The sequence below is a fragment of the Pipistrellus kuhlii genome, unplaced genomic scaffold, assembly GCF_014108245.1.
Source record: "Pipistrellus kuhlii isolate mPipKuh1 unplaced genomic scaffold, mPipKuh1.p scaffold_m20_p_2, whole genome shotgun sequence".
NCBI classification, from domain to species: domain Eukaryota; kingdom Metazoa; phylum Chordata; class Mammalia; order Chiroptera; family Vespertilionidae; genus Pipistrellus; species Pipistrellus kuhlii.
Window position 1 is genome coordinate 58447112 of NW_023425515.1, and position 15738 is coordinate 58462849.

General features: G+C 49.8%; 1 protein-coding gene across 1 annotated transcript; it reads right to left on the minus strand.

Moving 5' to 3' along the window:
- Positions 1-4859: 4859 nt before the first annotated feature.
- TIGIT (T cell immunoreceptor with Ig and ITIM domains) lies at positions 4860-13853 on the minus strand. Its single transcript, XM_036444532.2, has 4 exons — positions 13584-13853; positions 12311-12640; positions 8261-8361; positions 4860-5504 (listed from the first exon to the last, which is right to left on the minus strand). Exons 1-4 carry the CDS (start codon positions 13645-13647, stop codon positions 5262-5264), a joined length of 738 nt encoding a protein of 245 aa, XP_036300425.1. The 5' UTR covers positions 13648-13853; the 3' UTR covers positions 4860-5261.
- Positions 13854-15738: the final 1885 nt, after the last annotated feature.

Genomic DNA, 15738 nt, shown 5'->3' on the forward strand with positions numbered 1-15738 from the left:
GTTCGATTCCGGTCAAGGGCATGTACATTGGTTGCGGGCACATTCCCAATAGGGGGTGTGCAAGAGGCAGCTGGTCAATTTTTCTCTCTCATCGACGTTTCCAGCTCTCTATCTCTCTCCCTTCCTCTCTGTAAAAAGTCAATAAAATATATTTTAAAACAATGATACTTCCCACAGACCATCCCCCAGAGGAGGAATCTGAAATTATTTTTATTATAATGATAAAAAATAAATTAATAACTAATATAGGCTATAATTATTTTTATTATAATCTTTCTTAAATATGCTCAAACATACAACCAGGTAAACCTTATAGCTATTACAGAATTATAATACTAAAATGAAAATAAATAAAAGTAAATTTTAAATAAATTTCAAATACAAGTTAAAAAAAAAAAAAAAGCCTACAAAATCCATTAAAATAAAACATGGATTTGCTGTGTTGGGTGATGTCTTGCTGAGCCCGAGTCCCTACTCCCTGAGTGAGGAGCACTGCAGGCCCTGCACCAGCCTCCCAGCCACCCCGCACTGCCCTGAGCCCGGTGACCACGCTCCTCCCACCCCTTCCCTGATCCTGACTGCTGCAAAATCCTCACTTGGAGCAAATGAATTATTTATTAATGGAGCCTCCATGTCTTGAAACCAACTTAATTATAAATATAGATTCTGAAGATAATGACAGCCCTCTGTTATAGGAAGGTCATAGGTATCCAAATTAAGTTTCACTTTTTAAAAAGATTACCATCTCACAACACAACCTTTTATTTTTTTTATTTTTTTTTTAAATATATTTTATTGATTTTGTACAGAGAGGAAGGGAGAGAGATAGAGAGTTAGAAACATCGATGAGAGAGAGAGTCATCGATCAGCTGCCTCTTGCACACCCCCCACTGGGGATATGCCCACAACCAAGGCACATGCCCTTGACCGGAATCGAACCCTTGACCGGAATCGAACCCGGGACCCTTCAGTCCCCAAGCCGACGCTCTATCCATTGAGCCAAACCGGTCCAGGCACAACACAACCTTTTAAAATACAGATACTTGTGGGCCCCCAGGCTATAGCTGCAATTCTTAGCATTCCTTCCACCCCAGTACTGAGGAGTTGGATCATTACAGATGCCTTGGTTGATCCCAACAACTTGGTGCTCCCTTGGGGACCTCTGTGGCACCATAAGCAGAGCCAGGCACACATGCTTGTGAGACATAATGCAATATTCATAAGAATTCAGCATTTTACAGCTTAAAGAGTGAACCACATTACCTTACTGTATCTTACTCAGAACATGCTACACTAGATATTGTCATTACCATGGTGTAAGTGAGGAAACGTTTGTAATGAGGGTTGGGAAGTGAAGGTGCTCATTTCAAAGTCATGAAGGGAAGTGTCAGTGCTCCGCACCTGGACGAGTCTTGACGCCCAGTCCGTGACACATCAGCTACTTCCCTGTTGATCTCTATAACAGCAACCAGACTTTTGGCCCCAGAGAAGGTATCTTCACAAGCTACATGAAGTTGGAATGACCAGGGCAAGTCCTGTGCTGCGTGTCTCTTCCTGCCTAACACCTATCAATTGCAAACTTCTAGACAGCCCTCACCCTCAGCACCTTAACTGGACACTTATCTACCTCAGGTGCCTTTTGGGAAGAGTCTGAAATAAATAAATTCACATCCTGCTTTTGGCCTCATGGTTTGTCTTTTTTTTTTTTTAAATATATTTTATTGATTTTTTACAGAGAGGAAGAGAGAGGGATAGAGAGTTGGAAACATCAATGAGAAAGAATCATTGATCAGCTGCCTCTTGCACACCCCCTACTGGGAATGTGCCCGCAACCAAGGTACATGCCCTTGACCGGAATCGAACCTGAGACCCTTGAGTCTGCAGGCCAATGCTCTATCCACTGAGCCAAACCGGTTTTGGCTCATAGTTTGTCTTGATCAAAGGAAGACTATAGACACTAAAAGATAACCTCCATGTTTCTTCCTGGTCAGAGTTCTCTCAAATGCATAACATCTGTAGAGCTGTCCAATAGCCTATAAACATCTCTCTGTGTTTTCTCCATATGCAAGACATTCACTGCAATGTCTAATGTACTAGCTACCTACCAGTCATGTCACTACTTACCTGCATTTGAATTTAAGGTAATTAAAATTAAATACCGTTTTCAATTCTGTTTCTTAGTCACATTAGTCTCCCTTTCAAGTGCTCAATAGCTATGTGTGGCTAATGGCTGCCACATTCAACAGCAAAGACACAGACCTTTCATCACAGAAAGTTCTGTTGGATAGTATTGTCCTAGACGCTATCTATGCAAATTAATTATCTGAAACATCAAGGTATATAGTTCTGACCCCCATAAAGCTCAGGCTCTTGTACACATAAGGCTCCCCTGGGCCTCTGGGGAGGTCTGCAGTGGAGTGGAGGTGGGGGATTACTGGTTACAGCACTGAAGCAAGACTAGAAAGAACCAGAAGACTGATCAAAACTCACACCCCATGCTGACAGCCACAGCCATGCTGCTGGCTCCCTCCTCGTTGTGGAGTATGGTTTGCCTACCAGAGTACTGCCATTCGTGCACTGGGCTGCCTTTCCTGTCAACACTGATGGGATCTGTATGAACCTAACTGTGTGATGATCCACTGGAATTCCAGTGTGGCGGAGAAGGGACAAGTCATGATACAAAATTGCATGGTAAGGTTATGTCCACTCACGAAGATCATTTATGTCAAAGTTCCATGACTCATATTTCTCATGCCTGTTCAATATAGTCCTTTGAATTACAGATCATACTCTACATGCCCAGGCTTAGAATTTGGAGTGGTAAGGGGTAAGGAATCAATAAGTGTATTTCACCCTGAACTCTCATCATTCAATGATTCCCCTTTTATTCTCCTCTTCTCCTGTCAAAGAATTCCAGAGGGGATTCAAGACAACCTAAGGTCTCTTCCTGTCTGCATTTAGAGGTCCCCTGCCTCAACATCCCATGTGATTCTTCCCTATATATTTCTAGAAAGACATAATGAAAGAGGAAAAACGTCTAATCAAGCCCTACTTTGAATAAGAAAGAGAGACCATCAGTCAGAGACACATACCATCCCCAGGAACCAGCTTGGCTCAGGTTTAAAGTCTGAGCAACATGGTCCAGTAAACATGCAATGGAAGCCACATATGCACTTTTAGATTGTCCAGTAGTTCACATTAAGAGAGTAAAAAGAAACAGGGGAAATGAATTTTAATAATATATTTTATTTAGCACAACATATCCAAAATGTTGTCATTATGACATGTAATCAATATTTTAAGTGACTGATGTGATCATTTACATTCTTATTATTCACTCTAAGTCTTTAAATCCTGATGTGTATTTTATACTCACCACGCATCTCCCTTGCTCATAGCTGCATGTGGAGAGCGGCTATGGGGCTGGAATGTGACTTTGACAGGATCGTCTCCTCTGGTTCTCCAAGGAAAATCTAGCTCATTGGATTCCACTTTAAAATTTATTTTCCGTTGAATTCAATCTCATTTTAGGCACCTGACCCACTTACGACATCTCTGAGTCCTTCTGTGTTTTTATCAACTCCAAATGGTATTTGTAAATGTTTCCAGTTGCCACAATCATGTTCTATAACACCCAGCTCTCAGTCTACCTCAACCCAATGTATCTCCATCAAAGCAAAACAACACTCCCTTTTCGTCATTGCATCTTCATTCATTTCCTGTCCGTGAATTGTTTTCTACTACCAACAAATTTGCACTAGTTTTGCAAGAAAAGTGCTGTGTGCTGACTGCCATGGCAAATAACAGTGTTGTTCACGTGCCTCTCTTTCTTCCAAACAAGTTGGCACTCTGGACAGATTTCAGCTCATTGCTCCTAACTACAGACCCGTTTGGTTGAAAAGTGAGAACATAAAAATAAAAATGCAAGGAGGTGTAGGAGTTCAATTGTCTTCTTGCTCAACCAGCCATTGATTCTTGGGGAGCAGGGCAATGCTTTATTTTAATGGTTGTCAGCAGGCAGCTTTGCCTCACATTCTCTCTCGGTTCCTGTGCCTGTGAAAGGAAATCACTCACCTGTGAGCCAACCTCCCTCCTCATTTCTCTGAGAGACAGTGGGAGGATAAAAGCCTAAATGCCACCTGAACAGAAATGAGCAGCTCCGATGCCACCCAACTGCAGCACGAAGGGGCCAGGGCTGAATGTAAGCCTTCAGAGATGATAGCTTGGGGGTGTACATTTTTAGAAACTATCGCCCTCATTTTATATTTTTCCTAGGAAGAGTCCTTATTTTAAAAATCTAGATTTTCCTTTCAGTGGGAAACAGATTCTTTTTTCAAAGTTTGGTGTTGGATTGACAGAGAAAACCTGGGTCACTGCCCAAGGTCACCATTTCCGGGGCTCCCCAGCGCATGGCTGGAAGAGCCTGGAGCCCCCATATAGCCCATTGCTATACGCTGAGTGCGTGCAACAAGAGATTTGATTTTGAAGTCTCGTAGGTTCCCTTGTTACCAGGGTCTTCCTTGTGAGGCTTTAGCTCCCGACTTTGGTTTCTACAAGTTCCTTGTGTAAAAACTTGCTCTCACCAGACTGGCCACTCTGTTCCCCATCCTCCTGGGCCACTTCACCACAGGTATGCCTGTCCTGACCACCTCACGCCAAACTGGCATATCCTCCCACAGTCCCAGTCTTAGATCCCTACCCCTTCCCGCCTTTCCATGGAAATGTCATCTCCCCACTTAAGGGGAAGTTCTCAAAGGGCTGAGACGCAAGACCGTGGTTTAGTCATCCTCCAGACGCTGGGACCACGCCTTAATCTAAAATGCCTTGAATGGGTAACTGTTGATGGGAATGACAGTGAGAAATGAGAAGAATGTGGCTTTGCAAACACACTGTCGTCATCATCCCCCACAAAACCTGTCACCTGAGCCCCTCCCCGAGGCTGTTAGGAGGAACACGTTGTCCACAGCCACAGAATTGGCTCAAACTGCCAGGCTCAAAATCAGGTCACACTGTTTTCAACATTGCATTCATAATCAAGACTCAAGCTGCTCCCCCGGGTCTGCCACAATGGAGTGGAAGGGACGGGGAGAGGAAATGCAGACAGGGATGAGAATGGCAATCATTCATTCAACTGCACACACACACACACACACACACACACACACACACACACGCACCCTGCAGTGATGGAGAGTGCAGACCCTACAACCCGTTTGTGATAGCATAGTCAGGCTGTGTCTCCCAGCAGCTGCCCCTGGCTGCTAACCAGTCTCTGCTGGGAAGCTAATGTCCCCAAGGCTCCTGTAGCTCAGGACATTGAAGTAGTCGTGTGGCTCGTCATAGTCATCGTCCCTCTGCTCTCCGCATGAGCCTGAGCCGGCAGCTGCAGCTTCTGCCCCGACGCAGCCGGCAGGGGAGACAGGAACCCTGAGCTCCCATTCCTCCTGTCCATGTGGCCCGCTCCGGAGGCCACTTTCTGCAGAGCGAATTCTGAGAAATTTCTTCTAAAAGCAAACAAATGACAGAGTATGTAGGGGTGTAATCCAAAAGTTACTCCCCAACTGATACCTAATTATAATGATCTCTCTCTTCCTTTCTTACACACACACACACACACAAAGTTGTGTTCTTACCAACATCAATCTCTTGACCCTTATTTTCTCAGCCACTCCACCAAAACAAAACTTTCTACACACCCGATGCACCTGTTACCATTCCTCCCTATTCACAAAGCCCAGTGAGGCAGCTTGCACCCCGCTTCTCTCTACTCTTTGTCGCCCCACACACTGATGACCTCTTCCTTTTAAAAATGCTCTCCTTCCCCAGCTTCCACAGCACCTTCTCCCTGGTCCTCCTCCTCCTCCTGTGAACCCATCTGCACCTTCAGCCAGCCCTGCTCTTTTTCCTGCTGGCACATCAGCTCCCCAATTACAGGGGTTCCCAGGGTTCTGCCCTCTGCTTTCTCACAACCAGGTCTGCAGGAGAGGGAAATTGGGGGCAACAAGACCTGCAGGGGAGGGCAATTGGGAGTGATCAGGCTGGCAGGGGAGTAGTTAGGTGTCAATCAGGCCAGCAGGGGAGAAGTTAGAAGTGAATACTCTCTGAGACGCTGCATCTAAATGTACATCTACAACCACCGTCTTCCCTCTGGTGATGCCCAAATCTCCACCCACATTAGTCCAGGCCTCTGCCCTGATCTCCAGACCCGGATGTCCACTTGCTAAGTGGGCATGGTCACCTACACTGCCCCCTTGGAGAACCCGAGGAGAAGGACAGTGGGTTGGCAGTCATGGTCCCAACGTTGGACACAGCCATCTCTGCCAAACCTCTCAGAAGGCCCCTGGGGCACTCTTGCCAGCAGCTGCCTGGCAGATAACAATCATTCATTTAGTCTAGAGCAGTGGTCAGCAAGCCATGGCTCACATGCAGCTCTTTGGCCCCTTGAGTGTTCTAATGCTACTTCTTCAAAATAGACCCAGGCCAAAAACTGACTTCTGCGTATGGCCCACAAAGTTTCAATTACACTGTAAGTGTATGCTCGAATGTAGTATTTTGTGGGAAAGCCACACTCAATGGGCCAAAGAGCCACATGTGGCTCTCGAGCCGTGGTTTGCTGACCACTGGTCTAGTAGATCCATGCAATGCAAATATTTATTGAGCACCAGGTATTCTGAGGTGCTATAATAAAGTGTATAGAAATTATAAGAACATCCTATATAATAAAGAGGTGATATGCAAATTGACCCTCATGCCCTCACATCATAAGATGGCCACCCTCAGGTTGTCACAAGATGGCTGCCCCCATGTCATCACAAGATGGTCACCCCTACATCATCACAAGATGGCTGCCCACATCATCACAAGATGGTTGCCACAAGATGGCTTCCCCCCACATTGTCACAAGATGGCCAGCAAGGGAGGGCAGTTCAGGGCAACCAGGTCTGCAGGAGAGGGAAATTGGGGGCAACAAGACCTGCAGGGGAGGGCAATTGGGAGTGATCAGGCTGGCAGGGGAGTAGTTAGGTGTCAATCAGGCCAGCAGGGGAGAAGTTAGTAGTGATCAGGCTGGCAGGCAGAGTAGTTAGGAGCCAGCAGTCCTGAATTGTGAGAAGGATGTCTGACTGCAGGATTGGCCCTAAACTGACAGCAGTCAGACATCTCTCAAGGGGTCCCAGATTGGAGAGGGTGCAGGCTGGGCTGAGGGACAGCCCCCTTCCAACCCCCCCCTCCCCGTGCACGAATTTCATGCACTAGACCTCTACTGTATTTATAAGAATTAATTAGAGGAAATATTTTAACATTGCTATTTGCCCTTTCTCTATAATAGAAGTGTCAGAGATGAAAGAAAATTAGTAAAATGTATATGAAAATCATCCTCCTGTCAGAGTCTAGGCCCTAGGGCATGGCACTGGACTCAGAGTCAAGTCCCCACCCACCTGTGCACACTTCCAAATCACATGAGACCCAGACCCAGCCAGACCCATCCCCATCAAGCTCCGCCAGGCGGGGAAGTGCGGCCTCAGGTCCCCCAGCCCAGCGCCAGGTGGAGGGCGCAGCCTCAGATCCCCTGCTGCACCCTTAGGTTCCTGGCCTGGCACCAGGGAAGATGGTGCAGCCTGAGGTCCTCTGACCTGGCGCCAGGGCAGGGGGCATGGCCTGAGGTCTCCCAGTCTGGGCCAAGATGGGGGGTGCACCTTGAGGTCCCCCATCAAGCCCTGCTGGGTGGGGGACATGGCCTGAGATCTCTCATCAAGCCCCGCCAGGAGGGGGGGGAGGACAGCCTCGGGTCCTCTTTCAAGCCCTGCCTGGTGGGGGGCGCAGCCTAGGTACCCCATCAAGCCCCATTAAGTGGGGGCACAGGCTCAGGTCCCCTGCCCCAGCCCAGTGCCACCCAGCCTCAGTTCCCTGCTCCTTAAGGTTCATTACGGGAACTCAGCCTCCACTGTGGGTACAGCCATCTTGTGTTATGGAAACCCTGCCTCCACTGTGAGCACCACCATCTTTATGATGTGATGGTCAATTTGCATATCACCTCTTTATTAGATATCATGTATGCCAGGAAAAATAGTCTGGAGTTCAGGGCAGAGGCACTCCCAGATAAGGGAAGGTACAGGGAAGGATGCAAGCAACTTCCCCAAAAGGCAGAACAAGGACCGTGGAAAAGGCACAAAGGGCAGTGGAGGTCCCATCTATGACTGTCTCTGGACAGAAGGAGGATCTGAAAGGGCCAGGGTGGCTGGCCTGGGGTCCAGAGTCTTACCTTTCTGGCCAACATGACCACCGCTGTGACCGCGGTGCAGATGACCACCAGCAGCAGGACCCCGAGCAGCGGGAGGAGGAGCTCAGGGCGGTGCCCAGCGCCTAGAGGGAGGACAAACAAGGGAAATAGACTGAGGTCGGAAGCAAAGGGCACCCGTGTCCCAGAGAGGCCTGAGCTCGGGACGCAGCGGTGGGGGCTGGCCAGGCCTTTCTCTGGCCACAGGACCGGACCACTCACCCGGCAGCTTGGACCGCAGACATCTGCCTGGCCCACCATGAACCACCGACACGTGAGCCGTTGTGTACCTCACAAGCTACACCAGAGCAGCCATGGTTAGACCCCTCCTCCACTCAACAACGCCACTTTGGGTAATGAATACTCACGAAATAAAACAAATGGCAATGTCCCGAGAAAATGGGAAAGGAAAATTTTCTCTTATGAAACTTCATATTTATAATCATACTAGTAGGAAAATTTTAATTTAAAAAATTAAAATAAAATTAATATTAAAGTGAAAAAAAAAAGAGCACATAACCTTTCCCCTTAAGCCTATGGCACTTATTCCTCCTGGGCGTGAGACCTGAGCAAGGTCCTGGGGCTGTTTCCTCTACTGCTCTCCTTCATTCACACCCAAATCCTCTTTACATAGATATTTTATCGATTTCAGAGAAGAAGGGAGAGGGAGAAAGAGAGATAGACATACCAATAATGAGAACCATTGATCGGCTGCCTCCTCCAGGCCCCCTACTGGGGATCGAACCCACAACCCAGGCCTGTGCCCTGACCAGGAATGGAACTGTGACCTCAACCACAGAGCCACACCAGCCAGGCCAGACCACAAATATTTATCAAGCACCTGGCACAGAACAGGTGCTTCGTCAGTGTGTGATATGAGTTAAAGCAGGAACAAGAGAATGTCTGTGGACATAAAATGTAACTGGAAGGAGAAAGAGGCAGAAAAGGGGCTTTGAGGAGATGATATTTTATCCAAGGAGCGTGTGAGAAGAACAGGACAGTGACCCATGTGTGCTTGCTGCGGGGAAAGGGTTTCTACCTCCTTCCCAGGTGCCCGGGGGAGAAAAGAGGAGGGCGAAGCAGAGGCCAGGCCCTCTTCCCGCTGACTAAGGGCTGCGCTTGCAGGAAAGGTGGCCCAGGAACGCAATCCCTTAGAACAAGGGCAGTGCCAACAGTCTCCACATGGTACCAGGAGGGTAGGAGAGGGAGCCCAAACCCCCAGCGCATGCTTCTCCTGCCCTGAGGATTCTATTTCCTGCTTTGGCCACAGGTGGTGAGAGGGGGGCAGACGAGGAGCAGAGGGCCTGCAGAGGGCTGTCCACAGAACAGAAAAACATGTAGCTCTTATCCGCATGCATAATTGGCCTATGTGAAAGCAGGCATTTAAAAAAAAAAACAAAAAAAAAACTTCAAGGTAACAGTCTCACAGATTTTGCCGACTCATAAAGCTTAATCTCTAGCACAATCAGCAACTAGAAGTTCAGAGGGTGCCGTTCCGGGAACCAGAACACCTGTGTTCAAGCCAGCACTGATGCCCTGAGCCACTGTACGCCTCACTCCCGCTGCCTCCGTCAGACAAGCAGTGCATTCATCACGGAGCTGCGCGTGGTGCTTCCCAGGCATGTCCCAGGTGCCGTCCGTCCTACAGGCGTCTGCGTGTAGTGAGTAACTCGCCCCTGTCAGCACCTCCCCGGGTCTGGCAACTGCCTCCTTTCACCGGGGAGAAAAGCACTGAACAGAGCAGCTACCTAATCCTGCCTGTGGTCACCAGCAGCACCGGGATTCGGACATCGACTGCCTGGCATCAGCCTGAGCTCACAACCACTCCACTGCACTGCCTCTCAGATCCTGTCAGAATCCTTTCCTTCCATCCAGACAACCGGTTCAAGTGTCCAGATGGATAACAGACGTGAGGTTATTTTGGAAACTATGAAGCACGAACAAATGTCAATGATCGTAAATTAAAAATAGAACTATCATTATGACCCAGCAATTCCTCTTTTGGGTAGTGGAATTGCTGGGTCATAATGATAGTTCTATTTTTAATTTTATCCAAAGACGTTCAAAACACTAATTCAAAAAGATATAAGCGCCCTTATGTTCATCGAGGCTCTAATTTGCAATGGCCCAGATATGGCAGCAACCTAAGTGTCCATGAATGCACACAGATGTGGCGCACTGACACAAGGAAATATTAACCAGCCATAAAGAAGAATGAAATCTTGCCTTTGTGACAACTTGAATGAACCTTGAAGGTATTATGCGAAGTGAAATAAGTCAGGCAGATGAAGACAAATACCACATGATTTCACTTATATGTGGAATCTTAAACACACACACACACACACACACACACACACATATATACACACACACAAATGAATAAACAAACTCATAGATACAGAGAACAAACTGATGGTTGCCAGTTGGGGGTGGGGGGGAGATGAATGAAAAAGGGGGAGGGGTTAAGATGTAGAATTGCCAGATATAAAAACAACCACAAGGATGGAAAGTACAGCATGGGGAATATAGTTGATGCTATTGTCATAACGCTGTATGCCAGGTGGGTACTTATCAGGGCGATCACTTCGTAAAGTACACAAATGCCTATCACTTTGTTGTTCACCTGAAACTAACACAATATTGCCTGTCAAGTGTAATTGAAAAAATTTTTCAAAAACCTTTCTAAAATGCAAATGATTGTACATTTACACTTAGCACACAGCTTTGTTTCTACCCAGCTCTAATCCCTTATAAATTTAGGACCTAATTTTAATCTGTGTGATCCATGCTAACCTAAGAAATGAGAACATTTTCTAAATGACCATATCTTATCTAATAAAAGAGTAATATGCAAATTGACCATCACTCCAAAACACAAGATGACCACAAGATGACCAAAGATGGCTGTCCCGATATGGACACAAGATGGCCACCACAAGATGGCCTGCAGAGGAGGGTAATTGTGGGCAGTTAGGGGTGACCAGGCCAGAAAGGGCTGGCAGTTGGGGGAGACCCAAACCTGTAGGGAAGGGCTATTAGGGGTGACTGGCCAACAGAGGAGGGGCAGTTGGGGGAGACAAGGCCAGCAGGGGAGGGCACTTGTGGGGACCAAGCCTGCAGGGGAGGACTGTTGGAGTGGACCCAGGACAACAGGGGAGGACTATAGGGGTCGCCAGACTGGCAGAGGAAGGCAGTTGTGGGGGGAGGGCAATTGGGCCAGCCAGGGAGCAGTTAGGCATCGATCAGTGGGTGATTAGGCTATCAGGCAAAAGTGGTTAGGGGAAATCAGGGAGAGGTAGGTGAGTGGTTGGGAGCCAGCAGTTTTGGATTGTGAGAGGGATGTCCAACCACCCATTTAGGTCCAATCCTACTGGGGGTCCCAGATTGGAGAGGGTGCAGGCTGGGCTGAGGGACAACCCACACCCTGTGCATGAAGTTCATGCACCAGACCTCTAGTCTATATATATATATATAAAAGCCTAAGCAACTGGACAACCAGTCGGTAGCTATGACATGCACTGCTCACCAGGGGGCAAATGTTCAATGCAGGAGATGCCCATGGTGGTCAGTATGTTCCCACAGCCAACCTCCCCTGGCCAGCCATCCTCCTGTGGTCCCTCCCCCTGGCTGGCCAGCCCTGAAAGGCCCTGGGACTGGGCGAGATGGCCCTGATCTGCCCTGATCACTGGCCAGGTTGAGGGACCCCACCTGAGCAAGAATTCATGCACCAGGCCTCTAAGTCAATACATATACATAACATGTCCTTTTTATACCCAAGACTGTGGTTATCAATGTTGGCTGCTCGTTCAAATTACCAGGGATTCTCCTAGCACCTCTCAGGTCCTGGCTCCACCCCTAGAGATTCCTACTGAATTGGTGTGGGATGGGCGCTGGCATCAGCATTATTTAAAAGCCCCCAGGTGATGTGCATGTGAGCCGGGATGGGTGGCCCTGCCCCACTGCGCATGGCAGGGGTGCATTTTCCCTCCTGGAGGCTGAGGTTCGTCCTCTGCTCCGCTCCGAAGGGCATACCTGAGCTTCGCAGGACCTCCAGGAAGAGTCTCCCTCTGTAGATGCCGTCCGGGAAGGTGTGATAGATGCAGGAGTACACCCCGGTGTCGTTTGCGGTCAGCGCCTGCAGGGTGAGGCCCAGGTCCGGGCGGGGGACCACCCGCTCCCTGAACGCCGGGTAGACGGACCAGCCGGACTCAGTGTGATGAATGGCCAGAAACCGGCCCTGCTGCGTCCAGTCGACCTGCGTCACCGCGGCCGTGGTGGAGGAGAGGAGACACTGTAAGGTGACGGAGCTGCCTTCCTCTGCAGAAATGTTCCCCGCGGTCTCTAGTCTGCCTGGCAGGGCTCCTGGGGGAGGGAGAAAGCGTGCGTGAGTCCGGGTCAGCAGCTGGCCCGGTCCTTATCGTACGTAGGAATCCCCAGGGGCTTTGTGACCAGGACTGGCTTTTGGAACGGTCGCCTCTCCGACCCACTTGCCACTTCCCCGCCCGGAAGATGGAGAGCATCCCAGATGCTCTGCTGGGATCTGGCGTCACCACCAGCGCATGGGTGATTTTCAGCTGCTCCCTCTACAATATAAACCCTGGCAGCCACCGCTTCTGTTTCATCGTGTCTTCCAGCAGCCCGGGGCTGGGCTGGACACGTTGTCCTTGGAAGTAAAACCTGGCTGTTTGGCTGGTTGCCATGGGGGCGCCCAGAAAACCCTTCGTGACCTCCACAGGGAAGGAGCGTTGGTGAGAAACCAGCTCTCCACGCAAAACCACCCTCTTGGCACTTACCACCCTCGGATGGCTCAGAAAGCAAAACAAAAACTAGCACTGCCGTTTTTTAAATATCTGTGCCCCCTTTTAATACAGAAGGAAATAGATGCATCACGAATTCAATCTAAAATGTTCGGATCTCTAGAATCTGTGAGGAAAACATGTTGATCCTCAGAAGAAAGGAGGAAGGGACAGAGTGAATGTCTACAAGCAAATGGGTCACCGTCTGGCTCAGTCCCTTTCTCTCCCTTGCTTCCTTTCTGGGGTTGGCCAGTCAGGGCTTGGCCACCCCCACCCCCGTGCCCCAAGCCCTTCATCTGCCGCCCGGAACAAACCTGTGCCTTCTTCTCAGAGGAGAAAAGCGGGCGCAGGGCTCTGAACACTGTGGTTCCCCGCCACACACACACACACACACACACACACACACACACACACACCCGCAGACCCATAGAGGGTTCCCTCCCTGCCTCCCCTTCCCGCCTCCCTGAGCTCCCCCTGCCTCGGGTCCGGGTTGGAGTTTCAGTCCCTACCTGAGGCCGGGAGGGGAGCCTGCCTCAGCCCCTGGGCCCAGATCAGGAGGAGACACCACCGCATGCTTCTGCCCAGGGGCCCTCAGGAAGCAGGTGTGGCCGCCTCTGCCACAGAAACTGGCCCAGAGCAGCTGGCAAGGCGAAACTGAGCCTATGAGGAGAGAGGGTCTCGGAAACACCGAGGTCAGCAAAACCAAAGGCAGATGCCGCTCTCAACAAGCACCCAAACTGCACAGCCAGCCACAAGAAAGACCACGGAGGAAGCACAGTACAAAAAATACGCAGCGATATGGGCAGAGGTGTGTGCGCTGCACTGGTCTTTGGATGCTATTAGTCAATCTGCTCCTTGAAATTCTGATGGCACTTTTTGTTTTTGAATCAGCCTTCTTTTAACAAGCTCAGGGAGTCTGTGCCCTGCCCAGGCTTTACAGAACCTGTAACCCACGGGGCTCCCTGGCTTCGTCCTCCTGAAGAGTGAGAGGAACGTGAGTGTGTGGGTGCTCAGGCCAGGCACTGCACTGGGACTGAGCCCCTGAGCAGGAGGCAGTGACCCGGAGACAAGACTGCGGTGGGACTGAGCCCTGGACAAACATAGCCACACTTTTTTTGATTCTTGTATCTCCTTTCTTGTTTATCTGGACTAAGACATGGCTGAATTCCGGCTTTATCTCTCTGAGCCAGTGTGATAGGAGGAGACAGAAAGGAGAGTGTTCTTCTGCATGGCAGCCCCGGGGAACTTGGGAACGCCTGACCCTGGAGAGAAATCACTTGACCTTCGCTTGAAGCTCCACTTCATCATCAAATCCTACTGCTGCGTCATCCTCCCTTCCTCCCTCCCTCCTTCCCTCTCTCCTCTCTCTCTCTCTCTCTCTCTCTCTCTCTCTCTCTCTCTCTCTCTCTCTCTCCCCCTCCCTTTCTCTATCCCACCCTTCATTTATCCCTCCCTCCCTCTCTCCCTCTCTCCCTCTCGTCTCCCTCCCTTCCTCTTTCCCTCTCTCCCTCTCTCCCTCCTTTTCTCCCTCCCTTTCTCTATCCTTCCCTTCATTTATCCCTCCCTCCCTCTCTCCCTCTCTCCCTCTTTCTCTCCCTCCCTCTTTCCCTCTCTCCCTCTCTCCCTCCTTTTCTCCCTCCCTTTCTCTATCCCTCCCTTCATTTATCCTTCTCTCCCTTTCTCCCTCTCTCCCTCTCTCCCTCCCTCCCTCTCTCCCTCCTTTTCTCCCTCCCTTCTTCCCTTCATTTATTTGAAAGTCCCCAAGTGCCTACAAAGGACCAGACTGACCACAGGCTCTGGAGATAGGAGACACATCAGTCAAAGCTTGCTCTCCAGTGAAGCCACACTCTGAGGAGCGGAGGTGGAGGCCCTCGTGCCCCTGCTCCGGGCTCAGCGCGGCTCCTGTGGACACACTCCATGGCAGTGCATGTACGGAAAACAGCTGCACCAAGGGAGCCTCTGAAGCCGGCTCTCCCCCTCCAGCCCAGCTGAGCCCTGAGCTTCCACACCATCCGGGCTCCTGTCCCCTTCTCCCCCGATGCTTCCTCTCAGACCAGCTTCTTCTCCTCCCTGGCTTTTGCTAGTTCCCAACTCCACACCACGACCCACTCACCACGCCACTGGCCCACCTCCAGCCCCTTAGACAATACAGTACATGCCTCACCAGCTCCCCTGGCTTTCCAAATTCAAGCAGTTCCAGGTTCACATCGAGATACAACTCCACCCTTTTCAACAATCACAGTCTCTTTAGCTAAAGGATCAATAGCATCTAGCTCGTGTCCAAGGGGAGGTGCTGAGGTTGAACTTGTGGGGTTACCAAGCCCTCTGGGAGCTGAGCCAAAGGAGCCGTGAGGGAGAGCCAAGAGCAGCCAGTGGGGCTCGAGCACTGAGAGGGGCATGCTGGGGGTCGGGCTCTCACAAATGCTCAGCCTGTGTTCCTGCAGTGGGGGTGGTTGGGAACCATACAGGAAGGACCTGTCTTCGATAGTGAGGAAAGTTAGACTGCTGGGGAAGGGAGGCGATAGTTAAAGAATTGTTCTATTTGTTTCTAAGCAATCAGTCCAAAGAGGAACACAGTCCAGCCCATTCTGATCAGTGATGCTCTCCAGAGACATGCGAAGTGATTAACAGACTATAGACAAAGAAACACCTGGGTCCAGCCCT

Excerpts from the sequence above, each read along its gene's own strand:
- TIGIT (XM_036444532.2), bottom strand. The coding sequence starts at position 13,647 with ATGCGGTGGTGTCTCCTCCTGATCTGGGCCCAGGGGCTGAGGCAGGCT. Across the intron at positions 8,362-12,310 it reads GGAGGTCCTGCGAAGCTCAG|GCGCTGGGCACCGCCCTGAG; the intron begins GTATGCCCTTCG and ends TCCTCCCTCTAG. Across the intron at positions 5,505-8,260 it reads TGGTCATGTTGGCCAGAAAG|AAGAAATTTCTCAGAATTCG; the intron begins GTAAGACTCTGG and ends GTTTGCTTTTAG.